The 27,826-nt window shown below is 51.8% G+C and overlaps 1 protein-coding gene across 2 annotated transcripts; it reads left to right on the top strand.

Annotated features, from left to right (window-relative positions):
- Positions 1,298–27,826, top strand: SLC13A2 (solute carrier family 13 member 2). 2 transcript variants are annotated; one of them, XM_013971950.2, is made up of 12 exons: positions 1,298–1,406; positions 18,356–18,484; positions 19,201–19,337; positions 19,445–19,650; positions 20,334–20,514; positions 20,616–20,738; positions 23,320–23,538; positions 23,716–23,804; positions 24,094–24,215; positions 25,703–25,864; positions 26,495–26,632; positions 27,117–27,826. In XM_013971950.2, the coding sequence occupies exons 1-12, from the start codon at positions 1,362–1,364 to the stop codon at positions 27,285–27,287; spliced, it is 1,722 nt and encodes a 573-aa protein (XP_013827404.2). In that variant the 5' UTR covers positions 1,298–1,361; the 3' UTR covers positions 27,288–27,826. The 2 variants fall into 2 exon arrangements, with proteins under 2 accessions (XP_013827404.2, XP_005693310.3); XM_005693253.3 differs by lacking the exon at positions 1,298–1,406 and adding an exon at positions 3,992–4,294.

Below are 27,826 nucleotides of genomic sequence, written 5' to 3' on the forward strand. Positions count from 1 at the left end.
TATTAAAAAGCAGAGACATTACTTTGCCGACAAAGGTCCATCTAGTCAAAGCTATGGTTTTTCCAGTAGTCATGTATAGATGTGAGAGTTGGACTATAAGGAAAGCTGAGTACCAAAGAACTGATGCTTTTGAACTATGGTGTTGGAGAAGACTCTTGAGAGTCCCTTGGACTGCAAGGAGATCAAACTAGTCAATACTAAAGGAGATCAGTCCTGAACATTCATTGGAAGGACTGATGCTGAAGCTGAAGCTCCAATACTTCGGCCACCTGATATGAAGATCTGACTCATTGGAAAAGACCCTGGTGCTGGGAAAGACTGAAGGCAGGAGGAGAAGGGGATGACAGAGGATGCAATGATTGGATGGCATCACCAACTCGATGGACATGAGTTTGAGCAAGCTCCGGGAGTTGATGAAGGACAAAGAAGCCTGGTGTGCTACAGTCCATGGGGCTGCAAAGAGTCAGACATGACTGAGCGACTGAACTGAATTGATACCTATAAAGCCAGGGGACCTCAGTGAAAGAGTAGCCATCTAATTTGTAGTCAAATGCTCTGTCGTTGAGCTGTACCCCTACAGCAGCAACCTAATTTGGAAACATGGAGAAATTTTTTAATGTATTCTTTTTTTTTATTTTTATTTTTATTACTATTTATTTATTTAGTTTTGGCTGCTCTGGGTGTTTGTTGCTGCGCGTGGGCTTTCCCCTGTAACGCCAAGTGGGAGCTACTCTCTAGGTGCAGTGTGCGGGCTTCTCCTGTTGCGGAGTGTGGGCTCTAGAGCACCCGTGTCAGTAGCTGTGGCGCACGGGCTTAGCTACTCCGCGGCTTGTGGGATCTTCCCGGACCAGGGATTGAACCCATGGGCTCTTGCACTGGCAGGCCGATCCCTAACATCTGGACCACCAGGGAGGTCCTGGAAACACTGACTTTTGTTCTGGCCCCATCACCGAGGCCCACTGGAGGGTGGGCAGAAAGCATGGACGATCTTGAATCGGGTTCTATCTCAGCTCACGCAGGCTGTGTGACCCTGGGCAAGTGCCTTCACGGCTCTGAACCTGCATCACAGGCTTGGAGCTGGGCACACCCGGATGCAGATGACACATATAGTGGACATTGTTCCCCTTCGGGAGGCTCTGCGCAGCTCCCCTTGTGGCTCCTCCAGAGCCGCAGGCCAGAGAAGAGGCCTCCTCCACGGGCGAGACAAAACCAGGGATTGTCCTGAGTCTCTGAAACCCTTTGTTTATCCCTGTGCTTCCTGACTCTTCCTCATCTTGCCCCAAGCAGGTGGCAAGGCTGGCTGGTGGGAGTGGCATGTGCGTGCTAAGTCGCTTCAGTCATGTCCAGTTCTTTGCGATCCCATGGACTGTAACCCGCCAGGCTCCTCCGTCCATGGGATTCTGCAGGTAAGAATACTGGAGTGGGTTGCCATGCCTCCCTCTAGGGGATCTTCCAGACCCAAGAATCAAATGGGAGTGGAGAGGCCATAAATAGCCTGAATAGGGGCTGGGGGCGGGGATGGGCAGTCTGTTTCGCCTCACTGTAGCTTGCCACCCAGCCTGGCCCTGGAGTCCTCTGACCCGGAGCCACGCACAACCTTCTGTCCACCTTGCAGAGGGCACTAGGGGCAGTGTGGGGGAGGGGGGCGTCTCTCACATGGACCTCAGTGGCTCTAGGAGTATCTCATTGGCATCTCTGCCCAGGCCTTGCTGCCGTGCACCCCGGAAACAGGGTCTCCAGCTCTCAGTCCTTCCCCCCTACACCCACCTTCTAACCACTCAGAACCTTCTTTTCTTTTTCTACTTCTTTTTTTAAAAAACCTTTTATTTTGTATTAGAGTATACCCGATTAACAATGTGATAGTTTCGGGTGCACGACAAAGGGACTCCACGACAAAGGGACTCCGCCATACATACATGTGTATCCATTCTCCCACAGACAGAACCTGCTTTCTTCCCCTGCTCTGCCCAGGCTGTGTTTGCTTCCTGAAACCATCTCCCTGAGACACCCTGCCTTCTTGTCCTGGCACACAGATCATCACACTGGAATAATCAAAATCAGCAGGAATCTGGATGGAGCTTCTACTCTGAGCTGTCTGGTGTGGAGAGGTGGGAGGGCAGCCAGAGACGGAGGCTCTGGGTAGATGTACCCACTCACTCTGTTCTCCAGGCCTGGGCTCACTCTTGACGCTGAGCAGGGTCAGCCCTCGGTCACCTCGGAGACTCCACCTTCAAGTCTGTCACTGAGGCATCACCTTCTCCAGAGCCTTGGCTCAGGACTCCTACTGTTTCCTTTTACCTGGAGCTGCCTTACTGGTTAGGATCTCCCCAGGGCACTTCTAAAGCATTTTGAATTCTGCCTGGCTCTGTGTCCTGGGGCCTCAGCTGCCCCACCTGTAAAATGGAATTCATGGTGAGGTTGTACAGAGGAAATGAAACAGGAAACAGCTTGTACTAAGTGCTGAAGAAATGTTACTATTTACAAAAGTAAACTATTACTATTACCAGAAGCATTTTAAAAAATATTTATTTGACTGCGCCAGAGATCTTAGCTGTGGCACGGGGGATTTTTAACCTTTATTGTGGCACTCAGGATCTTCTGTTTTGTTTTTAAGAATTTTTTTTTCCTTAAGATTTTATTTCCTTCATTTTTTGGACTGCGGTGGGTCTTCACTGCTGCACGTGGGCTTTCTCTAGTTGTGGACAGCAGGGGTTAGTCTTCATTGAGGTGCATGGGCTCTCATTGTGGTGGCTTCTCTTGTTGCAGAGCATGGGCTCTAGGCATGCGGCCTCAGTGGTTGTGGCTTGCAGGTTCTAGAACGCTGGCTCCAGAGTGGCAGCACCCGGGCTGAGTTTCTCCAAAGCATGTAGGATCTTCCTGGACCAGGGATCCCCTGCACTGCAAGGTGGATTCTTAACCACTGGACCACCCGGGAAGCCCCACACAGGATCTTTACCTGTGGCACACAAACTCTTAGTTGCAGCGTGTGGGATCTAGTTCCCTGACCAGAGATTGAACCAGAGCCCCCTACAGAGCACAGAGTCTTAGCCACTGGACCACCAGGAAGGTCCCTACCGGCAGCATTTTAATCTCTCTGCATCCTTAACGCTTAGTACAAGGCTGAAGATATAATCAGGGCCAAATATGTGTTTGGTGGATGGATGGATAAATGGAGAGATTAAATGTGTTTCCAAAACATGAAAAAAATTTTGAGAGTGTTCCATGGGAGTTTGGGGTGGGGGTGGGGGCCCGGGAAGACTCTATAAGAGTGAACCTTTGCTGTATACCTGTGCGTGCGTGAGTGCCTGCTAAGTCCCTTCAGATGTGTCCAGCTCTTTGCAACCCCATGGACTGTAGCCCACCAGGCTCCTCTGTCCATGGGATTATCCAGGCAAGAATACTGCAGCCGGATCCTCCTCCAGGGGATCTTCCCAACCCAGGAATCAAACTGAGTCTCTTGCATCTTCTGCCTTGACAAGCGACTTCTTTACCACTAGCACCACCTGGGAAGTCTGCACTGTATACCTACCATACAGCAATACATTAACAAGCCAGCAGCTGTTTCAGAATTAAGTCATTGCATCAACAGCACACAGTGAACACGAGATGGTCAGTCCAGTGGCTCTGACAGTCTCCTGGATACCTGGAAAGAGAAGGGCTTACTCCAGCCCTTCCTCAATCCTTGACTGGAAACCCCCAGAGGGCAGGGTGTTTCTGGAGGAAGGGCCGCCCCACCACGGGCCCCATGTAAACAGCTCAGAGAACTCAGTTTTGCAGGAGTAGGTGGAGAGAGGAGCTAGGGAGGGCGCTCTGTGTCTTGACCTGTGGATGCCGGGGCTTTCCAGACACCCTCCCCTCTCCAGCTCCTCTGGCTGCAGCCCTTCACAGCCTCCATGCACAGAAAGAGTTAACTCTGGGCTTAACTTCTCGAAAGAACCTGAAGCCTTTTATTCTCTGATCTTGCCCTCCTCCCTTTCTTTGCAAAGTCTTCCTGATCTTTATACTTCCTGCAGGTCTCTCCTCCTTACTCTCACCTCCCGGACTCCAAAAACACTCTGATTGCCAGGGTGGGTCAATGGTTAACACTCCAGCGGCTTTATATAAGCCTGCCCAGCCGCCTACCTGCTACACCGTCCGTCCTGCAGTTCCCTGGATCCAGAGGGTGACCAGGCAGCCCTCGTGGGTCCACACCATGGCCACCTGCTGGCAGGGCCTGTGGGCCTATCGCTTCTACCTGATCGTATTCTTCCTACCCATTTTCCTGCTGCCTCTGCCCATCCTCGTGCCGACCAAGGTAAGGACTTGGGATTCTGGGCACGGGGAAGCTCCAAGGGAGCAGGGAGGGACCATCTGCCCCAGGCTGGGGCATGGTTAGGACCAGGAAAGCCCACTCATCCCTGTTAGCCTGGAGATGAGGCTATCACCTCCTGGTCCTCCTGAGTCTTAGGGGTTAAGAAGTCAAAAGCGGCTTTTGCTGGGTATCCAGTAGTGGGAGCTCAATGTGAATTGCTTAGGTCCACTTGACATCTACTGCCTTGGGAGGCAGAAAACCAGCTTCATAAAGTGCAGGTAGAAGCAGATGGGGTTGATCAGGAGAGTGTGAGCTGGTCTAGCAGCTGGAGAGTGAAAGAAGGGGATTAGAGGAAAACTGGCCTCAGGCAGTGGTGAATTTTTAAGAGTACAAACAGAAAGTGAAGGTGCTCACCTGTGATCCCAAGAGCTAAGTCTCCTGCGGAGGAGGGGTGGGAATTAATTGAACACGCCGATCCTGCCAGTGGGCGCTGCAGACATACACCTTGAATGGAGGGGGAAATGTTACCGCTTCCTGCCCACCCCACGCAAACAGCAGGAGTCATAACTTGGGCTTTCATTTATTGGAGCCCCCGCTGCATGCCCCGTACCACACACCCAGTAACCCTCTCCCCGGTCTTATGAAGCAGGTTCTGACTCCCATTTTACAGATGGGGAAAGTGGTCACCCAAAATCCCAGGGCAGATCCTGTGATCTGGAGCTCAGACATTACATACTTTGGGGATCATCTAGTAAGTAAAAGAAGACAAAATTATGAATCTAAAACTAATACAGGACTTTGGGAAGAGTAGGGTCCAGGAGGTGGCCTTGAAGTCCAAGCTTCACAGGAAATGTCTCTGGCAAGCCACATAGACAGTGGCAGGGCTGGGGGTGTGGCCTGCCTACAAAGCCTGTGCTGTCTGCCTCCGGAAGGCTAAGACCGATCCTGGCCCTGAACTTGGCCCCATCCCACACCCACTCCCCTGCCACCCGGCAGCTGCCCACTGAGCCAGCTGCTCAGAGAGGGAAACTGAGGCAGGCTTTTTATTCAAGGTATTCCAAAAGGATAAGGAACCAGGGAGGTAGTGGCACGGCTCCTGGTCACGGACAAGGCCCCGCTGACCTTTGTGATGACCCTAATCTCAGGCCAAAGCCAGTGGCATCTCTATGCTAAGGACCCATTAGATTGGCTTCCAAACAGGCTGAGTTAACCAAGTGTGTTAACCCCAGAAGAAAGGATGGACAGGAACCGTGATTCCCATGTTACTCCCCAGGAAAGTACAGCCCAGAAAGATTTGGTAACCTGCCCACCGTCACTCAGGAAAGCCCGAGTCAGTACAAGAAGCCAGGCTTCCTGGTGTGGGTGGGATGCGTCAGGAGGCCCTGTCTTCTCTGGGCTGTATCCCACCTGTTGCCTGCACCCCACCTACTGCCTGCTTCCTGCCTACAGACCTTGCCTCCCCTGTCCTGACTCAGATGAACTGCCCCGTGTCCTAACTCTGAGGCCAGCCCCTCCACTGGGGCCCTGGCTACCAGTCCCTCTCAAGGACTTTGCTCCTGTAATTATCTTCTCCTCTCCTGCATCATCAGCTTTTCCCTGTTTGCCTGATCGCTCCCATCAGCATACAAACAAGCCTTAATACGAGTCTCATTAAAATACAAAGTCTCCTTCAAACCTACAGTCCCTGCATGCATGCTCACTTTCTCTGCTCTTTCTCACAACCAAAAGCCTCCGAGACTGTCTACACTGCCCCTCTCACCTCAGACAGCTCCGCTCCCGAAGGCTCTTCCTACCTAGAGGGCTCTCGTCGCGTCCCCGTCAGCATCCGTGTCACGGAACCCTTAGTCCCCGCTCACCTTCCTCAACCACTCAGCAGCATCTGTCACAGCCGGTCCCCTCCTCTTTGCTGTGCTATCTTCTTTTGGCTTCTGGGTTTCCTCTTCCCTTGACTACTTTTCCTGCTCCTTCTCTCTATCATCACTCCTGCCCTAGGTGACCTTCTGTTTTCTCCTGCCGTTAAAAGCACCTCTGCACTGATGATTCCCCAATCGGTAATTCCAGCTCTAAATTCCAAACTTGCATTACCCAACTAACACGGGACACCTCCCCCCGCCAAAACCTTCCTTTTTACACTGAATGCCTTTGGCATACTCAAAATACAATCCTGATCCCTCATCTCTCTCAGCTGACTCTCTTTTTGATCTTACATATCAAGAGAAGGCTCAACGTCCACCTCAGAGTCACTTCACTTCCACAAGCACCAGCAGGTCCTGTTGACTCAATTTCCCCAAAATACACTGAATGGAATCACTTTCCACTGCCTCCACTCTGGTCCAGGCCACCAGCGTTTCTCTCCCATCCCTACCCGTCCCCAGACCATTCTTTTTTTTTTTTTTTTATCTAGTTGAAGCATATTTGATTTGGGGCTTCTCAGGTGGCTCAGTGGTAAAGAATCTGCCTGCCAAGCAGGAAACACAGGTTCAACCCTGGGTCGAGAAGATCCCCTAGAGAAGGAAATGGCAGCCCACTCCAGTATTCTTGCCTGGGAAATTCCATGGATAGAGGAGCCAGGCGGGCTAAAGCCCAGGGAGGGTCACAAGAGTTGGACACGACTTAGTAACTAAGCAACAACAGTAGTTGATTTACAATACTGTGTTAATTTCTGCTGTACAACAAAGTGATTCAATTGTACATATGTATTTTTTCATATTCTTTTCCATTATTATTTATCACAGGATATTGAATATAGTTGCCTGTGCTATACAGTGGGACATTGTTGTTTATCCATTCTCCATATAATACTTTTTGCATCTGCTAATCCCGAACTCTAGATCCATTTCTCCCCTACCCCCACCACCCCCTCGGCAACCACAAGACTGTTTCCTATGCCCCTAGATCATTCTTCACTCAAATGCCAGGATGGTCTTTTCCAAACATAAGCTCATGTCACTACCCTGCTTAAAACCCCACATAGGGTTCCTGTCAAACCTAAAATCCAAGCTGTCAGGGAGGCCATGAGTCCCCAGGGCTCCACCCCTGCAGACCCTTCCTCTCCTTCCCTGTATCCTTGTTCTTATTTGCCCTTCTCCAACCTGGCTTCCCAGGTGGCGCTAGTGGTAAAGAACCTGCCTGCCGATGCAGGAGACATAAGAGACAGGTTTGATCCCTGGGTGGGGGAGATCCCCAGGAGTAGGAAATGGCAACCCATGCCAGTATTCTTGCCTGACAAATCCCATGTACAGGGGAGCCTGGCGGGATCACAGAGTCCGGAACGACTAAAGCAACTTAGCACTGCAGCCTCCCTAGCTTTCTCTCTGCTCCTCAAATTGCTCATCTTCCTGCCTGGAATATTCTTCTCTCAGAGGCTTCCTTCTCTAGGTGTCCACTGAAATCCACCCAGAAAAAAACTTCTCTGAGCAATCCCAATCATTCATTTTTATAAAAACCTGTTATTTAAAGGGCTTTCACTCTCTGAAATGATGTGTTCCTTTACTTCCCATTTATTCTCTGATCCCCCTACTTTAGAATGTAAACTCCATGAAGGCAGGGACTTTGCCTTTTTCCATGCAGAATCCCCAGCACCTGGCACATAGTAGGTGCTCAACAAATACTTGTCAAATGACTGAGTGACCAAGTGAATGTGGGTAGAGACAGCCCTATCCTCAATTCCAGCTGAGTCCCTGCTCTCTGCAGTGAATTCCAAGCTTACCTCCACACCCCTGGCCCCTGAAGTGGGTAGGAGGGGGCCCAGAAAAAACTCAGCTCACACCTGTGTCCATATAATACTTGTCGACATTTCTTGAGTATTTTTTATGTGCTGGTCATTACGCCAAGCACTTCAAAGCACTAACCCACTTATTTCTCACAATCATCTCTGAGTTACTATGAGGTTACTACTTCCATCTCCATTTTACAGACATGTAAATCCCGAGTGGTAAAGGAATTTTCCACAAGTCCCAGCTAGAAAAAGGCAAAGTCTGGACTGGAACCTGGCCTTGGCCGAGGCTGTCTAGGGATGCAGAGTGGTCCCCCGGCGTGTCACCTCTTGAGCAGTCTATCTCATGTTCACCCAGCCATCAATCGATCCTTCCACCATCATTCAGTCTAGGATGTCTGCGGAGTTCTTGCTCTGTGCTAGGGGTTACTGAAAAGAAATATAGCTGTTCTGTCTTCAAGTCACTTTCAGTCTGGAGGACCATGTGTTCCTGCCACCCAAACTATAGCCAGAAGTCTGCAGGAGCTCAGAGGAGGGAGAAAATCCTTCCAACTGAGGTGAGGGAGGATCTGAGTTGGGCCTTGAAGGCGGAGTGAGATTTCAACAGTGAGAAGCATTGGTGGAGGGCAGGCCAGGTGACAAGAATGCTAGGAGCAAAGGCATGCCGGCTGGAAATAGTAAGTGTGTTTGAAGAATTAGTAACAGAATCCTAGAAATTCCCATCACCCGCTGGCAGAGGGGTTCCTAGTGGTTGGGGGACAGTGGGGTCTGATATCTCAGTGCTCCCCCAACCCTGCAACCAGATACCTAAGAATGATGTGCCGGAAACCTTACGTCTATTCACTCACTCATCAGGAAAAGTATCACATGACAGTTACTGTTTAGGTGCAGTGGGGTGGAAAGTAAGATTCATGGAACCTGTGATCCTGGGGGTAGGGCTGGGGTGGAAAGACACACAAAGGGCGCATACTGTCCACACAATGCAAAGCATATAGCAGGCTGTGACTCTGGCTTGGGGAGGAGCTGCTCTAGACAGGGTGATCAGAGAAAGCCTGCTGGGGCGCTGACATTTACCTTAGGACCTGACTGGTGAGTACGAGCCAGCCAAGCCCAGCTCTGGGCCAAGAGCTGTCTAGGCAGAACCCACGGTGAAAGGCCCAAGGCCAGGGGCAAGCCTGGCAAGGAAATAAGGCCAGCACGGCATGGAGACCCGAGTGAACAGATAACCTTAGAGCAGCGGGGAGAGGTCAGCCAAGGTCAGCCCTGCATGGCCCAGGGAAGGAGAGAGGATTTTGTGCTGAGGGTCAGGAGGGATAAATACTTGCTCGGAGGTCAAAAAGGCAGCAAGTTAGAGTGGTTGTTGCTCAGTCCCTCGGTTGTGTCCAACTCTTTGCGACCCCATGGACTGCAGCACATCAGGCTTCCCTATCCTTCACCATCTCCTAGAGTTTGCTCTGACTCATGTCCATTGAGTCGATGATGCCATCCAACCAAGTTAGAGTTGAAAATGCAAATATCTCCCAAGATCCAACAGAACCACTCATGCAAACCGTCTCCCTGTGGTACCGTGTTTGCCAGGACAGAGCTTAGCTGAAATCCAGACTGTATTTACAGTAAGAATAGAGGGCAGGATTTCTTGCTCTGCATTTTTGTTTGTTTACTTATTTTTGTTGTTGTTGTTGTTTTGGGCCACACTGCTCAGCATATGGAACTTCCAGAACCAGGGATGGAATCTGCACCCTCTGCAGTGAAAGCATGGAGTCTTAACCCCTGGGCCACCAGTGAAGTCCTTTTGGTTTTTTTGCTTTTAGGATTTCTTACTCTTAGGATACAAGAGTAGTAGCCATGTGGAAGCATGTGCACTTTAAGTTCTGTGTGACTAAAATACCCTTGCTCAGGTGCTAAGTCGCTTCAGTCATATCCAACTCTTTGTGACCCTATGAACTTTTGCCCTCCAGGCTCCTCTGTCTATGGGATTCTCCAGGCTAGAATACTGGAGTGGGTTACCATTTCCTCCTCCAAGGGATCCACATTTCCTGAGGCTCCTGCATTGCATGGTGGATTCTTTACCACTGAGCCACTGGGGAAGCCCAAAATACCCTCACTGCCAGCAATTCCTGAACCCCAAAGATGGACCAGTATGGTGGGCCTGAACACTGCAAAGAATTTGGACCTCGGTTCTGGGAACTGCCTCTGTCTTTTGAGACTTCCTGGATCTTGGTTGAGATGGCAGAGTCCAGGAACAAATCAGGGGTTTTGGAGCCAGATAGATGTGGGTTCAAATCGACTTGGTAGCATGAGCAGCCATGTGACTTTATCAAGCCTCTCACCTCTAAGAGGCCACTATCTCAACTAAACGAGATGACCTGTGTGGGTAGACTGCCTGGCACGCAGGGCTCGGCAAACAATGATTTCCTGTCCCTTCTGCCCCTTGTCTGAATTCCACACCCCTAGGAAACACAACTGGGCTCCCTAGGTGGCTCAGAGATAAAGAATCCACCTGCCAAGCAGGAAATATGGGTTTGATCCCTGGATCAGGAAGAGTCCCCTGGAGAAGGAAATGACAACCCACTCCAGTATTCCTGCCTGGAGAATCCCGTGGACAGAGGAGCCTGGCGAGTTTACAGTCCATGGTGTCGCAAAGAGTATAACTTAGTGACTAAGCAACAATAAGGAAACACAACAGTGTTTCGGGCACTGTGTGGATACCTGACTTATGCCCATAGATGACTTCTTCTATTCATGAAGACATGGTGTTCCCACCAGTGAAACAGGAAGGCAAGGCATGTCCCCTAGGGCAGTGAAGTGTGGTCCCTGATCAGCACTGGACTGTACGGTGTCAGGTTTGTGACCTCTGAAGGTCGTGAGGGTAGGAGTCAGCCTCCAAAGCCAGGGCGATTCCTAGGGAAGAGATAGAAGGTTCCCCAATTCGAACTTTGCCCCCAGATTACCAAATCGTGTCCGCACTTCCAGTACCTGCTAAAAGAAGGTCAGGCATGGGAAAACCAGAGAGACTTTAGCAGAACAGTTTCCTGAACAGAATCCAACAGCGCTGCCCAGGGCTGTTGTGGGGATCAGATGCACCGAGGAGTGTGGGAATGCTTCGCTTCTCTTCATCTCTCACCTGCTGGTTTGCTCTCAAGTGGACACAAGCGGCTCTGGCCCTGGCCCAAACTCTGATGTCAGGACTCTGGCCCCCACTTTTGTTGTCTCTGACACCAGGACCCATTGTTCTTCCCTTTGGCCTCTTAAAGCAGAAGATGATGCAACAAATGCATTCACATGAAGGTGCGGAAATAAACAAAGATCAGCCAAATGAGATCAGGCAGAGGAGAGAAGGTAGTCAGCCTCCACTGCCTGCTTCTGGCAGAGCCTCAAAGGCAAGGGGCGGGGATGCTTTAGAGTGGAGAGAGTTAAGGCTTCAGGTGTGCCCTGACTGGAGGGTGCTGTTGGGGGACATTGCAGGAAGGCTAACTGGAAGCAGGGTGTCCTCTCTGATTGTTTGGAGAGCAAGTTTGGCTTTCATTGGTTGGTCCTGAGCTGGAAGTGATGGTAGCAAGTGGTGGGGGTGGGGGCAGGCTGCAAAATTAAAGAGACTGGCAAGTCATTGAGCAAATCCTGCCTTGTGGGGGCCAGTTGCTATGGAGATTGTGGTTTGGCTACAGGACTGTGGCTGCAGAGACTGAAGGACTTATCTTTGCCTAAGGACTGGCTACTGTTGCCTCTTATGTTTAGTCTCTCAAAAGTATTAGGCATTTGGATGGGCCTATTATTCCTGGAATATAACACACACACACACACACACACACACACACACACACACACACACACCAATCTGTACCTCCTTCCCCAAGTCCTGCCACATGGCTCCTCTCCTCAGGATCGCCGTGCCTCTAGACACACAGGAAAGGCACCTAGAGTTTTCTTCTCCCACCTAACCCAGCAGCCATCACCCAGACCCTCTGCCTTCCACCTCCTAATATCTCTGGAGTCTGTCCTCCCTGTCCATCTACACTGCCGTGACCTTCTCTGCGCGCCTGTCATCTCCCCACTGGACAGCCCAGCCTGGCCATCTGTCAACTCCCAGCTTCCATGGCTGCCGACCCATCTGCCACACCGTTGCAGGTGTAAGCCCCCTATTTTTATCTTGAGGCAATTGATTTATTTAATTAGGTGATACGTGCACATTGTACAAAGTCCAACAGCATGAAAGAATGAAGCATTTTCTTCTGTGATGAATGTAGACAACAAGCCACCATAGGATGAACAATATTTTTGACTTTGCCACCCACAGGAATCACAGATATTTTCAAATCGTATGAGAGCTATTGCCAGGACCTTGACATACTGTTGACGTTCATCATGACTTTGAAATCACAGTAGCTACCAGCCAGTGAAGAGCTTACTAGTTAAGAGTCACATTATGTTACTATCTTGCCCATTGTTCATATTTTAATAACTATTTCAATATAAGTGGTTTCCTTTGTGATCCTTTGTGTGCATTTTATTTAATGTATTTAAAAACATTATTCTAAGAAGGAGCTGGAAGGCTTCATCAGGCTGCCAAGGGGATCCTGGTACAAAAAACAGGGTAAGAATTCTCAAATCAGAGATTTTCCTATGTGTATACAAATACAGACATTTTAAAAAATCACATACGTAGCCTCCATGTAATCTTTTAATAGACACACCAACCTGACCACGTCACTCTCTCTGTTTACAGTCCTCCAAGGATCTCCCCATTTTACCTTTGTCTTCCAGATAAAGTCCTATATTCCTCTCAGGGCAAATGAGACTCTTCCTGAGCATTCCATCCCTTCCCCCACAAGAATGCATTTGATCGTTTGTGCCTCATTCTGTCCCTCTATGCTTACTCCCTCATGCTGACACTTTTCTCCCACCCACCAAACTCCTATTCATCCTTCAGCACCCACTCAGTTTGCTCTCTCTGGAAGCCTTCCTCAGCCCAGACGGAAGGCGACTCAGAGAAGGGGCCCCTTCTCTGGAACTCCGCTCTTTGGTATCCCCTTTGCAATGGTGCTGGCTGCCACCCAGGACCTCACCTCACTCCCTAGACCCAGTAGGGCTCCCTGCCCACAGCATCCCTGCTTGCCGGGGCAGAGGAGCAGTGGGAGTAGCCTGCCCTTGGGTTAACCTTCAATCACCAGGAGGAATAAGATGTAACATCTTTCAGATTGTGGACATTTTTGCCCTAGGCTGCTCTGTGCCAGTAATGGGTAAAGGCCATGATGCCCTCAGGTCTCCACCCTGTCCACACCCAGGGTCCAGAGTCTGCCCTAGATTCCCTGGCACCAGCATCTTTATTTGTACCTCATGCATCCACCCTGGTTCCCCAGCAGCCCAGGAGCACGTTTCTCTGCCAAGTTTAACCCAGACTGCCTGCTCATTGTCATCCACAGTTCTTTACAGCTGAAACCTACATAGTCAAATCCTACATCCTCATAATAACCCAGCAAAGTGGGTGTCTCTCTTATTCCTATTTGTAGATAAGGACACTTCATAAAAGAGAGCAATGTGTGTACAGTTGGAAATGTTCAATATTTCTTATTTAAAAAAAAAAAAACTCAAAGCTGAGAGACGTTAAATAGCTTGCCCAAGGACATGCAGGTGTAAAGCTGGGCCTGGGCACTCAGGTTTCCTGACCTCTGACTTTTGTTTCCCATCACAAAAGAAGCAAGCTGCCAGCCTTGGGGTTTGGAAGCCATCTGAGCATTTATCTCATCTGCTCGCTGTTGGTTTTGCCAGGCAGACAATCCACCATGACTATGAACCAGCCCACATAGGACACTCAGACTCCCTGAGGGCTGGAGCCAGGCCTGAATCATGTCTGTGCCCCAGTGCCTAATATTCATCCACTCACTCATCCAGTGTCAGCTCCATAGAGGTGCTAGACACCCTGCTGGTGTGAGCACAAACAGATCCAGACCCTGCTCCCGAGAGAGTACAATCAGATGGCAAAGATGGATATTCATCATAAGAAACTTGTGAAAGCGAATGTTTAAGTACAGATTGTAATGACTGCTATGCAGAAGAGGTAGGGGGACTTAGGGTGTAAAAAAAAAAAACAAAGGAATATATACCTGAAACCTGTGGAGTTGAGCAGTGCAGCAGGTTAAGAAGAAAGACAGTTGGGTCCCATGCCATAGGCCACCATCTGAGCTTGGCCAGCCCAAGATGTATAGAGATGGCAGCAAGGCAGAGGGTATAAGGTGGCCTAGGAGGCTGAGTCTGATTCCCAATTGCCCACTTTTTTTCTCTTCTTATTGCCCTGGGTCTTTGTTGTGGCACACAGGCTTTCTCTAGTTTTGGAGCACGGGCTCTAGAGCACATGGGCTCTGTAGTCGCGGTGCACAGGCTTAGTTGCCCCACAGCATGTGAGATCTTAGTTCCCAAACCAGGGATGGAACCCACGTCCCCTGCTTCGGGAGGTGAATTCTCAATCATTGGACCATCAGGGAAGTCCCCCAGCTTCTCACTTCTAAAGCGGGGGAATGCAGACTTTGGAACCAGACACAGTGAGGGACCAAAGAGAAAGGATCCCCTGGGTTCTGTTCTCATTTCTGAGCTATGAATGTCACTGACTGTCTGGTGAAGACTCTGGGCCGTTCTCAGAATATTGCTTTGAAATGCACAAAATAAAATGTATGGGACGGAGAAGGAAACCAACCATTTTGGAACACGGTTATAAAAGTATAAAAAAATAATTGCAGTTCAGAAATATAAATGTTTCCTTATTAAAGCATTAAATAAGATCTGGTGTTGATATAATTACTACCACAGTTTCAAGAGAGAGATGGATGTAAACAATATTTTGAGATGCATTTTTGAGATCACTGTAGCCACTGATCTCTGCAGGTCCCTAACAACTGACAACCACAGTCAAATATCCTTGACTAAATTGTCATTAGTACCATCAACAGTTGTCTGGTTTTGGGAATTCCCTGGCTGTCCCGCGGTTAGGACTCAGTGCGCTTTCACTACTATGGGCTCCGGGTCAATCCCTGATGGGGGAACTAAGATCCTTCAAGCCTAGAGGTACGGCCAAAAAAAAAAAAACCAGCTAGACAATTTTGTTGCCTGTGTTCATAACCTTAGTTAGATGTTAGCTAAAAGATGAAATAGTTTTCCCACCCAGCTTCATGGACCCTTGGCATTCCACGCCCTAGTTAAGAGCCCCATGATCCAGGAAGAGTAGGTCAGTGGGTTATGCTACAGCTGGACTGACTGCCCGGGAGGGCAGGATGGGAACACAGATCCAGAGCCACCAGAGCCAGGAAGGACTTCCAAATGGAACTCTGAAACTGGTTTTGGTTTTGACCCAGAGACAGAGAGATACGGAGAGGGATGCCGGAAAGTTGTACAGGAGCGACAGATTCAACACACTGGTGCTCACAGCTCCCTTTGGAGGGTGCGAATGGGGACCTGGAATTGAAGGAATTTGCCCAGAGCCAGGCAATGGGAAGTGGCAGGCCCCAGCGAAAATGATTCTGTTTGGATTCTGAGCTCTAACTCACGCCCATTCACCCTGCTAGCCACAGCAAGCTTGAGACTGAAGGACACCCCCTACCTGCAAGGCATCAAGCTCAAGGTAGAAGGTAAAACCCTGGGGCTGAAGAACCAGACAGTCTGGATTCTTCACTGATTTGTGTGACTTTGAAATATTTAATTTATTGGCACCTTTATTTCTTCGTCTGTGAAATGAGAACAATAGTCATTTCTAAATCACAGAGCAACTAAAAGTGATTAGGAACCACCTTAAGTGTGGAGAGCACGATGTCCATGGAGCAGACCTCAGCGATACTTATGCTGTTGTTTTTTGCAAAGCTATCTTCTTGAATCAGCAGAATCATCCATCCCAGCTCCCCTCCTTGTCTCTGGCCAGAGAATTCTAGGGGGGTGGGGGCCACACTAGAGTCCAGAGGAGCTGGCCTGCCCTTAGCCTGCGGGGGAGGATGGGTAACAGGCCATGACATCACCATAACTGAGAAAATGGTTGAAGAAACAGCGATTTCAGCAGAATCTACCTCCGGCTAGGGGAGGAAGAGGTGTAAGTCTCTGATCAAGGATCAAGGCATTCCCCACCCACTGTGCCACTTTCGTGTCCGGGGGAGAAAAGTGGTGGACATTTCATGGAGAGAAAGTGAGCCTGGCATCAGAGACACTTGGCTAAGCAGGCTACATGCCACACCACCTGTGCCTGCCACCGATACAACTCCATGGGGAGTGCTCTGGGAATTGTGCAATCCTGGATACCTTGCCTAGGTTTCCACCTGGCTCTGCCCCTCCCTGGTTGTGTGACCGTGAGCAAGCCACATACCCCCTGGAGGTCCTCTATAACATGAGACAGCCACACCCACCCGTGGCTATAACTTGCTGTTGTTCAGTCGCTCAGTCGTGTCTAACTCTTTGCAACCCCATGGACTGCAGCATGCCAGGCTTCCCTGTCCTTCACTGTCTCCTGGAGCTTGCTCAGACTCATGTCTCTTGAGTCGGTGATGCCATCCAACCATCTCATCCTCTGTCACCCCCTTCTCCTCCTGCCTTATATCTTTTCCAGCATCAAGGTCTTTTCCAATGAGTTGGCTCTTCCCATCAAGTAGCCAAAGTATTGGAGCTTCAGCCTCAGCATCAGTCCTTCCAATGAATATTGAGGACTGATTTCCTTTAGGATGGACTGGTTTGATCTGCCTGCAGTCCAAGGGGCTCTCAAGAGTCTTTTCCAACACCACAGTTCAAAAGTGGCTCTAACTACAAACTTGAAAACGCCCAGCTCCTAAAAGTTATTCAGTAAACAGCAGCTTCCTCTCCCTGAGACCTTCCTTCCAACCTCAGGGTACTAAGGGCCTGAGGTATAAGGAGGGAGCCCAGCCCATACCAGGTGGAGAGGGCAAGAGGGGCAGGGCAGCTGAGACAGGTAAGAGAGGAGAGGCCCCTCAGCTGCTTTGTCCAAGCAGGCAGCCCTTCCTTTGGCAAACAAAGAGTGAGAAGGTGCCCCTGAGGAGGCTTGGATCCAAGTACCCCTCCTGGAGGCTTCCTTCTGGCTAATGATTCCCCTGCCTGCTCTCCCTCCCCTGGCCTGCGGAGAGGCCCCTTAAAAGTGGGTGGGCCCCTGACATCTTGGTTCACCAACTTCCTGCTCTAGGTCCCCTACCAGGCCTGAGGTCAGGCCTTCCTAGCTTTGGGAGCTTCCTGAGGGAAAGGGGGGGCCTCTGGTACCCCAAGACTCACAAAGCCATGACTCAGGGTTTACTCCACAATTCTCTGTACAACACAGGGATGGTGGAACTTTTCAGATATTCTATTTTTTTTTTAATGTTTATTTACTCATTTGGCTGCTCTGGGTCTTAGTTGCAGCCCACCGGAACTTCACTGACGTGTTCAGGGTCTTTATTGTCACGTCCCAATCTTTCAGTTGCGGCATGTGAACTCTAGGTTGCAGTATGTGAACTCTGGGTTCTGGCATGTGGAACCTAGTTCCTCAACCAGGGATAGCACCCGGGCCCCCTGCATTGGGAACTTGGAGTCTTAGCTACTGGACCACCAGGGAAGACATATTCTAGAAATGTGAATGACACCTCATGGAGCTGCGCAATGCTGGGGGCATGCCGGGATCACTTGGAAGGAGACTCATGCCATTCCCAAAATTTTTCAATGGTTAGTGAATCGTTCAGAAAAGATTTGCTCTGAAGCCTCCTGGGTCCTGAACTCCGAGGATCCAGATACGGCAAAACTGACTCTGTTCTCATGAAACTCACCTGCTAGCAGAAGGAACAATTACTATTTAAGCGTCATACACATAGATGCATTCTTATAGACTCTTGATAAAGGAGGGAAGGTCAGAGCTCCAGGCAGTTCCCCACAATTCCTAGGCTCCAGTTTCATTGAGATGAGCCCCCCCATCTCATCTAAGAATCCTCATCCAAGCCCCCTGAAGTCCCCAAGGGGATAGGATTATATCCAACAGCTGGATTATAATGTCTAGACTCCCCAGGGCTAAATACAAGGAGGTGAGTGTTTTGCTTTCTATTTCCATTTTTCCTTTTTTTTTTGGCCACACTGCATGGCATGAAGGATCTTAGCTCCCTAACCAGGGATTGAGTCTGCACCCCCTGCAGTGGAGGCACAGATTCTTAACCACCGGGCTGCCAGGGAGGTCCCTATCTCCGTTTTTGAATGACACCTGGGTTTGGGAGTCAAGGGCTGCGGGTTTTACAGGGTCTCCCTGCACTGTCACAAATGGTCTGTTTCCTCTGGGGACAGGAGGTAATGTGGTTTCGAGATACAGGCCTGCCCCCTCCAATAGCTTGCTGTTCCCCTTCTGCCTGCAGGAAGCCTGTTGCGCCTACACCATCATCCTCATGGCGCTGCTCTGGTGCACCGAGGCGCTGCCACTGGCCATCACTGCCTTTCTCCCCGTCATCATGTTCCCCATGATGGGCATAATGAATGCTTCCACGGTAAGCCTCTCCATTCACGCGAGGACATGCTCCCAAGGATGGAGGGGTCTGCCCTAGGACGGTGATGACGGAAGAAACCTCATCAGAGGCAGAGCGCATGGAAGACGGGTCCCTGCCTCTGCCTGGCAGGTCGGGGAGCACAGAGGGAGGAGTCAGCTAGAAGACCAGGAAGAAGGCATTCTAGAAATGTCAGGGGCACAGTTGGTGTCAAGAGTTAATTCAAAGTGGAAGCAATTAGGCCTAGACTAGGGAGGGAAAGGGGGCTTGATAGCCAGCCAAAGAGCCTGTCTCCTAGTTCGGTGGTTCTGAAACTTGAGCATGCACCACGATTGCCTGCAGGGCCAGTTAAACAAAGACTTTGCTGGGCACCACTCCAGAGTTCTGATTTCATAGATCTGGGGCAGGGTCTGAGCATTTCTTTTCTAGCAAGTTCCAGGCTGGTGTAATGATGTTGACCCAGGGATCAAAGAGAACCACGACTTTAGCTTCTGAAACAGCATTAAATTCTCCCAGTCAGTGGTTTGAAGCATGGAAGAATTCAGGCTAGACGATCTCTCAGTCATTGCTGACGGAAGAACGGGTTAATCAGAAAGAGAGGAAACAGTGGGGGATCCGAAGACCATTTCCATTTGAGTCCAAGAGCCCAGAGAACCAACCTCTCTCTGTTGACAGACATAGCAGTGTCGGCACCCCCTAAGCCCTGTCCCCGCCTCCAGGTCAGCCTCGAGTACCTGAAAGATACCAACATCCTATTCATTGGGGGGATGATGGTGGCCCTCGCCGTGGAGAACTGGAATCTGCACAAACGCATCGCCCTCCGGGTGCTCCTCATCGTCGGGGTGCGGCCCGCCCTGTGAGTCCCCACAGACCAAGACGGGAGGGCCTGGGGTGCGGGCGCTCTGGGCCGCCAGTCCCTGCAGGAATGCTGGAACACCAGTGTGTGGGTCTGTCCATTGCTAGGCTGATCCTGGGCTTCATGTTGGTGACGGCCTTCTTGTCCATGTGGATCAGCAACACGGCCACCACCGCCATGATGGTGCCCATAGCCCATGCTGTTCTGGAGCAGCTGCACAAGATGCCCACAGACAGGGATGTTGAGGAGGGCAGGAACAACCCCGCCTTTGAGCTCCAGGAGCAGAAGGAAGAGACCAAGCTTGATGAGAAAGGTGAGGCCAGGCCCTGCCCCAAACCCCTCTTGGGGAGGGTCTAAGATGATGTTCATGATAGGAGGAGTCATCTGAGCACTGATTTTTTTTTAATGTTTGGCTACACCGCCACGGCATGTGGGACCTTAGTTCTCTGACTGGGGATCGATCCTACGCACCCCCTACATTGGAGGACAGAGTCTTAATCACTGGACCATCAGGGAAATCCATATCTTGGCAACTTTTGGGACAGAAGAGGGAAGCAAGAAGTTCAGTGACCAGCTTGTCCTGGTGGGCTGAGATTTTTCCTGGTTTTGAAATGAAAAGTCCCGCAGGCTGGGAATTCCCTCTGTCCTGGGCAAACCAAGATTCTAGGTAACCTGGCAGGCCGAGAGCAGGAGCCTGGGTGGGCCGTCAGGGGTCCGGGCTCTGTTCTTCCTGTGCAGTTTGAATCATCTTCCCTTCTCTGTGTCTCAGTTTCCCTCTCCCAAGAGAGGTTGGTCCAGGTGGTATCCAAGGGTCACTCCATCCTGAGACCCCAGGGAGTGCCTGCCCTTCCAGACCTGGGGGCAGCCTGGGCCCTCCCCGCAGCCTGGGTCTAGGCTGCTAAGAGACAAGGCGCCCCAGAAGCCATGGAGCCCCTGCCATGCTCCCTGAATCTGGCCCTGCACCCACTCCCAACCCCAGCTCTCCCTTGTTCCCAGACAAAAAGCAGGATTGCCCTGCTCCACTGACTCCTTCGGAGTCCAAGACACAGCAGAACAAGGAGCAGCTCCGCTTCAGCCAGGGCCTGAGCCTGTGTGTGTGCTACTCGGCCAGCATCGGGGGCATCGCCACCCTGACCGGCACCACCCCCAACCTGGTGCTGCAAGGCCAGGTCAACTCGTGAGTGATTGATGGGGAGAGGGTCTGCATTCTGACTGGGGGACAAAGGGAACTGGCTTGTCACTGGGCAATGCCACACAGCAGCCCTTATTCCCCTTCAGGATCTTCCCCCGAAATGGCAACGTGGTGAACTTCGCCTCCTGGTTTGGCTTTGCCTTCCCTGCCATGATCATCTTACTGCTGCTTTCCTGGGTGTGGCTGCAGATCCTCTTCTTAGGATTCGAGTAAGTGGCAGAAAGGGGAAGAGATGCCCAGGTGTCTGCCCTTACCTGTTGGGAGCGCCTAGTTGGGTACCCAGGTAGCCTTTTGGGAAAGGACATAATCACCATCTCAGTGAGAAAACCTCTCCCTCCCAAGGCCCTTCTGTGCCCTTGGTCCCCCATTGGAGGGAATGATTGGAGAGTATTAGCCCATCTATTAGATAAGCAAACTGAGGTTTGAGGCACGGTCCATAGCTAGACATGTCAGTGCTGGGATAGAAAACCAGATCTCCTGGTGCCCAGGCCAGGTCCCACTCCATAATGATCCACAGTCCTCCCGCAGGTGCTGAAGGAGCGTACGCTATGAGCTTGGTCAGTTACAAAAGTGCTGACACTTGTGCTCCTACTATGCGCCTGGTCCTGAAAACACTGCAAGCGCTAGGCACAGGCCTTGTCCTTGGAGCTCACCATCTAATGGGTGATGACAAGGTGGGAGCAGTGACAGACAGAAGCCTAAGTGCTGTGGGAATACAGCCCAGGAGAGCAGAGACTCCAGAAGGCCCCTGGCAGAGACGACACCTGAACTGAATCTTGCTGAGTTAGAAGTCAGCCAGGCAGAAGATGAAGTAAAGGCATTCAGCAGCAGGAATATCTTGTACAAAGAGGCAAGAAAGAACATGCTGGGTTTGGGGAAACTCCAGTTCTGTGTGGGTGAAATATACAGAGCAAAAAAAAGGAGAACCAGGGGGCTTCCCTGGTGGTCCAGTGGTTAAGAATCTGCCTTCCAATGTAGGGGACACAGGTTCCATCCCTGGTCAGGGAACTGAGGCCCCGCATGCCCCTGGGCAGCCTGCCCACCACAACCAGAGGGAAGCCCACACCCTGCAACTAAGACCAGATGCAGCCAAAAAATATTTTTTTTAACCACAAAAGAAAAAACATTAATTGCAAAAGAAAAAATGTAATTATTTTTAAAAAAGGAGTATCAGGATACAAATCTGGAGAAGAAGGCAGGGAGAGATTATAGAGGAATCTAATGTGCCACCTTGTTCTTGAGGCCAAGAGTAGTAAGGAGGTTTTATTCTGACTTCCAGACTTTGTCACTAGAGCTCCAAGTTGAAAATCACGTGAGGCCTTGCTGGGGCTCAGTAGGAATTGAGTCTGGGATTGATTATTGATTTCTGCTATGAGTCCAACCTAGGAGTGGTGTTATGAGTGTTACTGTGATATAAGTTGTTATTTGTCCTTCCTACCCAGGCAGGGGGTGGTCACCAAAAGTTTTTTTGCTTGTCTCTCTTTAAAAAAATAAAAATTTATTTCTTTTAATTGGAGGTTAGTTGTTGCTATAACATTGCTTGGGCAGGTGCAGGGAAATTGGGTTGAGGTTGGGGCTGATACAAAGCAGTGTTAGTCAAAGAGACCAGCACAGTGCCAAGCACCATAAAGGATTTAAAGATGTGTGAAACGTGATTTTTGCCCTCAAGGAACTCACAGTCCAGCAGGGGAGCTGAGATTTGCCCAAACAAAGAGTTAAACATCAACGTGAGTTAAACCAACGCAGGTGGAACAGGGTGCAGACCCCTGTGCTTCTTCGGACAGTGTGGGTGGGGCTCAGGCTGGCAGAGGGTGCCCAGAAGCGGTAGGAGAGGGAGGGGAGGATTTCCTGAAACGCTATTGGAGGAGAGGAGTGATGAGTCAGGGCCCGAAGGAAGCACAGGGTCCAGGCTTCTGGGGCCTTCTCACTCTGAGCAAGGGAAAGCTCAGCACAAGAAAACTCCTGGAAGCATGGAGGGGTCAGTGAGACAGATGGAGCAGGGCCAAGTACAGCGCAACCCCACCCCCTACCAGCCCCTCTGCTAAATAGGAGCCCTGACAGACCAGTTGTTTGCTCAGCCACTCAGTCATGTCCAACTCTTTGCAACCCCAAGGACTGCAGCACGCTGGGCTTCCCTGTCTGTCTCCATCTCCCAGAGCTTGCACTCATGTCTATTGAGTCGGTGATGCCATTCAACCATCTTATTCTCTGTCATCCCCTTCTCCTCCTGCCTTCAGTCTTTCCCAGCATCAGGGTCTTTTCCAATGAGTCAGCTCTTGGCATCAGGTAGCCAAAGTATTGGAGCTTCAGCTTCAGCATCAGTCCTCACAATGAATATTTGGGACTGATTTCCTTTAGGATTGACTGGTTTGATCTTGCAGGCCAAGAGACTCTCAAGAGTCTTCTTCAGCACCACAACTAGAAAGCATCAATTCTTCGGTGCTCAGCCTTCTTTATGAATAGAGTTTGTAAACCAGAGTCTTCGGCTTTTCTTCCAGAACGTTGGGGGCATCAAGGTCTTAGTGTAGTAACCGTAAGGAGGCCTTTGCATGTCTCAGCCTTTAAGACACAGGCACTCCTGGGAGTTCCCTGGTGGTCCAGTGGTTGAGACTCGAGCTTTAACTGCTGTGGCCCAGGTTCAATCCCTGGTCGGGGAACTAATCCCACAAGCAGTTTGGCTAGGCCAAAACAACAACAATCAAAAAGAAACAAAACCTCAGGCACTCTGAGCCCCTTGCTTCCCTGCCTGGTGTGGGGGCCCTCACAAGCTGTCCCCACCCCCACCTGCAGCTTCCGGAAGAACTTTGGCTTGGGGGAACAGAGCAGGAATCAGGAGCGAGCAGCTTTCGAAGTCATCCGGAGAGAGCACAAGCTGCTGGGCCCCATAAACTTCGCGGAAAAGGCTGTCACCTTCCTCTTTGTCCTGTTGGTGGTGCTCTGGTTCACTCGGGAGCCAGGCTTTTTCACGGGCTGGGGTAACCTGGCTTTTTCCGATGACACTGGGAAGAGGTGAGCATTGCGGGGAGGAGGGATACTTCTGGGAGGAGGGAAGGGAGCAGGGCCCCCAACTCAGAACAGGACGGAGGATGGCACGTCTAGGGAAGGGGTTCCTCTCCAGCCCCCATCCCCCTCATGACCCTGAGTAGCCTTGAGCCTCTAAACCTGCCCTCCCTGCCTCACCCACAGCATGACATCCGATGGGACAGTAGCCATCTTAATCGCTGTAATTATGTTCATCGTGCCCTCCAAGATCCCAGGGCTGACTCAGAAACCAGGTAAGCACCTGGCCTGGGGCAGGGAAGGGCCTCTGGGCAGACCCTGCCTTCTGGCACTCAGCCTCCCTCCCACCATACTCGGCAGGAGTAGACAAAGCCCAGAGAAGCTGGGCTGACTTGCCAAGGGCACAGGGACTCAGGGGCAAAGCCAAGATGTGGCAGAACTGAGGGTCCCTCTCTCCCATGCATTAAGCTCTGATCAAGACCGCCTGGAGAGTCCCCCGGGGCGGGGAGGGGAGGGAAAGCCTGTTGGCTCCTGGTGACCCACCTTCTTCTGCTTGGGGAGTAGGAAACCCAGGGAAGCTGAAGGCCCCTCCTGCCCTCCTCACCTGGGATATAGTAAAAAAGAAAATGCCTTGGAATATCGTGATCCTTCTGGGTGGTGGCTTTGCCCTGGCCAAGGGCAGTGAGGTGAGAGACCCCACCCCCTCCCCATCCCCGTTGGTGGGAGACCCTGTGACAGGGAAAGAGGGGCCCTGCTTCTCTCCCACCCCGGGCAGCCCTGAGCCCCCACGTGGGAGCCCCCTGGTGGGCATAGCCTTTGCAGCAGCTGGAGAGACAGGTAAGAGCCCTAAGGGAGGGAGAGAAAACACAGGCTGCAGGGACCTCTCCCCAGTAGAGTTCTCAAAGCCAAAGAGAAGGCAGGAGCTTCTGGTGAGCAGGGACTATACTCAGGACCACCCGGGCGCTTCCCTCACCCCCTGCCGGACAGAGAATACCTCAGCTTTAACACCAGGGAGTAGACAGAAGGCATTGGGTTGATGCAGTTTGTTGGCTGAAGCCACCAGGGGGTGCCATGATCATACCCAGCCACGCTCTGGGGACCGGGCCATCATTCTGCAGAGCCTCCACCCAAGAGGGGAATCATGAACCTGCACCCCTAGGCCTCGGGATTCTGGCTAAGCTCATTCACTGCATAGACAGGAGCTTCCCTGGGTCGGGGATTGGTTAGTTCAACCATCAAGCACTCATTGACTGTGCCAAGCTCTGTAACGGGTGTTGAGTGCTAAGTGGGTGATGGTGTATAAAATAAAGTCCCAGCTCCCTGGGATTTACAGTCTGGCATTACAGGAGCTCTTCTGACCCTGTGACTGTCCCTGTCCCCCTGCCAGCCTATTCCCAGCTTCTACCAGGGCCCTTCCCCCCTCCCTCCTTGCCAGGAGCAAGGTCCCTTCTTTCACAACCTGCCAGGCTGGTGGGGGCAGGGAGAGGGCTAAAGTTGGCCAGGGACCCCCAGAAGAGAGGTCAGGAAAACAGGCGTCAGTGGGGTCAGAGGTCTTTTCTCCCACCAAGCCCCATGTTTCCCGAGAAAGCCCTTTGACCCCTTCTCTTTGCTACCCATCTCTTTCCCCACATCCAACTGTCCTTCAAGAGGAAGAAAGGGGGCTTCCCTGGTGGCTCAGTGGTAAAGAATCCACCTGCCAATGCAGGAGACATGGGTTCAATCCCTGCTCCGGGAAGATCCCACATGCGTGGAGCAACTAAGCCCGTGTGCCACAACTACTGAGTGTGTGCTCTAGAGCCCGGGAGCCACAGCTGCTGAAGCCCACACACCCCAGAGCCCGCGCTCCGCAACAAGAGAAGCTTCTGCAACGAGAAGCCTGCGCATCTCACCTAGAGAGCAGCACCCCTTGCTGCGACTAGAGAAAAGTCCGAGCAGCAACACAGACCCAGCACAACCAAAATTAACTAATTAATTGATTGATTGATTTTTAAAAAAAGCGGGAGAGGGAGACTTTGGTTTCAGCTGGGTCTCTTCGTTCCCTCCCAAGCTGCCCTTGACTCTGAAGACTCTAGAGAGGTGTGGGCAAGAGCAGGACCTGCCCCAGAGCCTCAGCCGAGGACTCTGGAGCCCCAGGCGGCCCAGCCTCTCACCCACCACCCTCCTCTGCCCGCAGGAATCGGGCCTGTCGAAGTGGCTGGGGGATAAGCTGACCCCACTGGAGAGTGTGCCGCCTGCTGCCATCGCCTTTATCATCTGCCTCCTGATTGCCATCTTCACTGAGTGCACCAGCAACGTGGCCACCACCACACTCTTCCTGCCCATTCTGGCCTCCATGGTGAGCTTGGCCTGGCAGACACACCTCCTCCAGGGAGCCCTGTTGCCCATCCCAGCCAGGGTCAGGGCAACCGTCTGCCCCCTCCCTCCTCTCACTTCTGAGAAAGGACCCCCGAGCCTCCACCCTTCCCTAGGCTCTTCAGTAACCTTGGGCCCCAAGGCCTTCTGGCCCCTGACTCACTCCATCCCTGGTGGCGTCACCCCTGGAGTATCCTGCTGGGGCTCACTGGTGGCCCCACCCCACATCCCTGGCCCAGCTCCGGTTCCGGTCGTTCCTGAGGTGACGGCGTGAAATTGCTTCCCGGAGCGTCCCTAGCCCCTGATTCCCCAGGCGCGTTCCCGCAGCCTTTGATGACGGCACCCTGAGCCCCTTTGAGATCCGTTTTATGAGTTCCTCCCCTTCCCACGCCCCACTGGGCAGGGCCGCACACTTATCCCCTCCAGAGAGGCCAAGGGGCCCTGCCCAGGTCACCCAGTGCCCTCTGGCAGAAGTGGGGGGTTCATGGCCAGAGTGTGTATTGGGGTGGGGGTGGGGGTTGGTCCTCAGAGAGGGAAGGAGAATTAGGGGGTCAAGCCTTCCCCTCTGGGAGGGGGGCTGAGACCAGCTCTGCCCCACGGCCTCCCCCTCCAGTCGCAGGCCATCTGCATCCACCCTCTCTACGTCATGCTCCCCTGCGCCCTTGCCAGTTCCCTGGCCTTCATGCTGCCTGTGGCCACCCCGCCCAACGCCATCGCCTTCTCTTTCGGAGGCCTCAGAGTGACGGACATGGTGAGTGGCAGGGGTCTCAAATGCCTCGGCCCACGCCACTCTGTCTTTCCACCTTGGTGGGCCACAGAGTAGCTGCAAGTGTCTGAGATCCTTGGAGTTCACGGTGGCCCCGCTGGGGTGGGTGACGGGGGCAGGGGAGGGCATGGTCCCCACTTGAGGGTCTCCAGGCCCTGCCAGCCCTAGGCCACTGAGAGGGAGAGGAGGAGTGAGGAATGCAGGGGCACCAAGAGGCCAGGCACCCACAGCCGGGAGATGGACTCAGAGAGAATGAGACCCAGGGCCCTGGGAGCGCCCCTCCCCCTGTCAGCACTGGCAGTAAAGTCAGTGGTAGGGACATCGCCTTGTGCTGCAGGTCAGACTCAAAGGGGGACTTCCCAGGGAGAGTTCTGCTAAAGAGAGAGCTCCAAGCACATGTGAATACCTAAGGGATAGGTGCTGGCCCAGCTCAGCACCCATGCATTCAGATTGGCTCTCCTTACCCCAGGCCCGAGCCGGATTCATGCTCAACGTCATCGGGGTTCTCGTCATCACGCTGGCCATCAACAGCTGGAGCATCCCCATGTTCGACCTGAACAACTTCCCCTCCTGGGCCCAGTCCAACACCACAGGCCTCTGCGGGGTCAGCCAGGCAAATGTCACAACAGCTAGCCCCTAGTCCGAGGGTTAATCTGGCCCAAGCCAGAAAGACCCACCTCGTTCCTACTCCTGTGAGCTGGGAGGGGACACCAGGCTCCAAGCCAAACTTTGAAAGGCACGTGTGTATCTAACCTCATGTGTGTCTGCAAGGCAGAGGTATGTGAGCTCAGTCCTGTGTGTCTGAGGAAAGTGTGTGTGCGTACATGCGTGTGTGTGTAAAGATGGTGTGTCATGTGAGGATACTTGGCAAGGGGGGATTGTGTGTGTGCACATGATCCGAGGTGTGTACACTTGACTGTGTACCCATGTGAGGTCACACACATGATAATGTGCTCTGCCTGGCACTCCAGGTCTTTGCCTCCCCAGCTTGGTGGGCGACTAGACCCCTTTGTCCTCTATTTATTGAAACTCAGGGTTAGAGCCGCCTGGGCAGCAAAGCCTACCAGCAGTTGTTATGGCAACAGTCTCTGGGACCAGCCCAACATACTGAGTTCTCCCCAGCCTCTCAGGTTTGGGGGGAGGGTTCAAATATCTGCCCCATTAAAGTTTTGCTGTAGA

The sequence above is a fragment of the Capra hircus genome, chromosome 19 (assembly GCF_001704415.2).
Source record: "Capra hircus breed San Clemente chromosome 19, ASM170441v1, whole genome shotgun sequence".
Taxonomy (NCBI): domain Eukaryota; kingdom Metazoa; phylum Chordata; class Mammalia; order Artiodactyla; family Bovidae; genus Capra; species Capra hircus.

Excerpts from the sequence above, each read along its gene's own strand:
- SLC13A2 (XM_005693253.3), top strand. The coding sequence starts at position 4,076 with ATGGTTAACACTCCAGCGGCTTTATATAAGCCTGCCCAGCCGCCTACC. Across the intron at positions 18,485-19,200 it reads GCATAATGAATGCTTCCACG|GTCAGCCTCGAGTACCTGAA; the intron begins GTAAGCCTCTCC and ends CCCCGCCTCCAG. Across the intron at positions 24,216-25,702 it reads CCCTGGCCAAGGGCAGTGAG|GAATCGGGCCTGTCGAAGTG; the intron begins GTGAGAGACCCC and ends CTCTGCCCGCAG.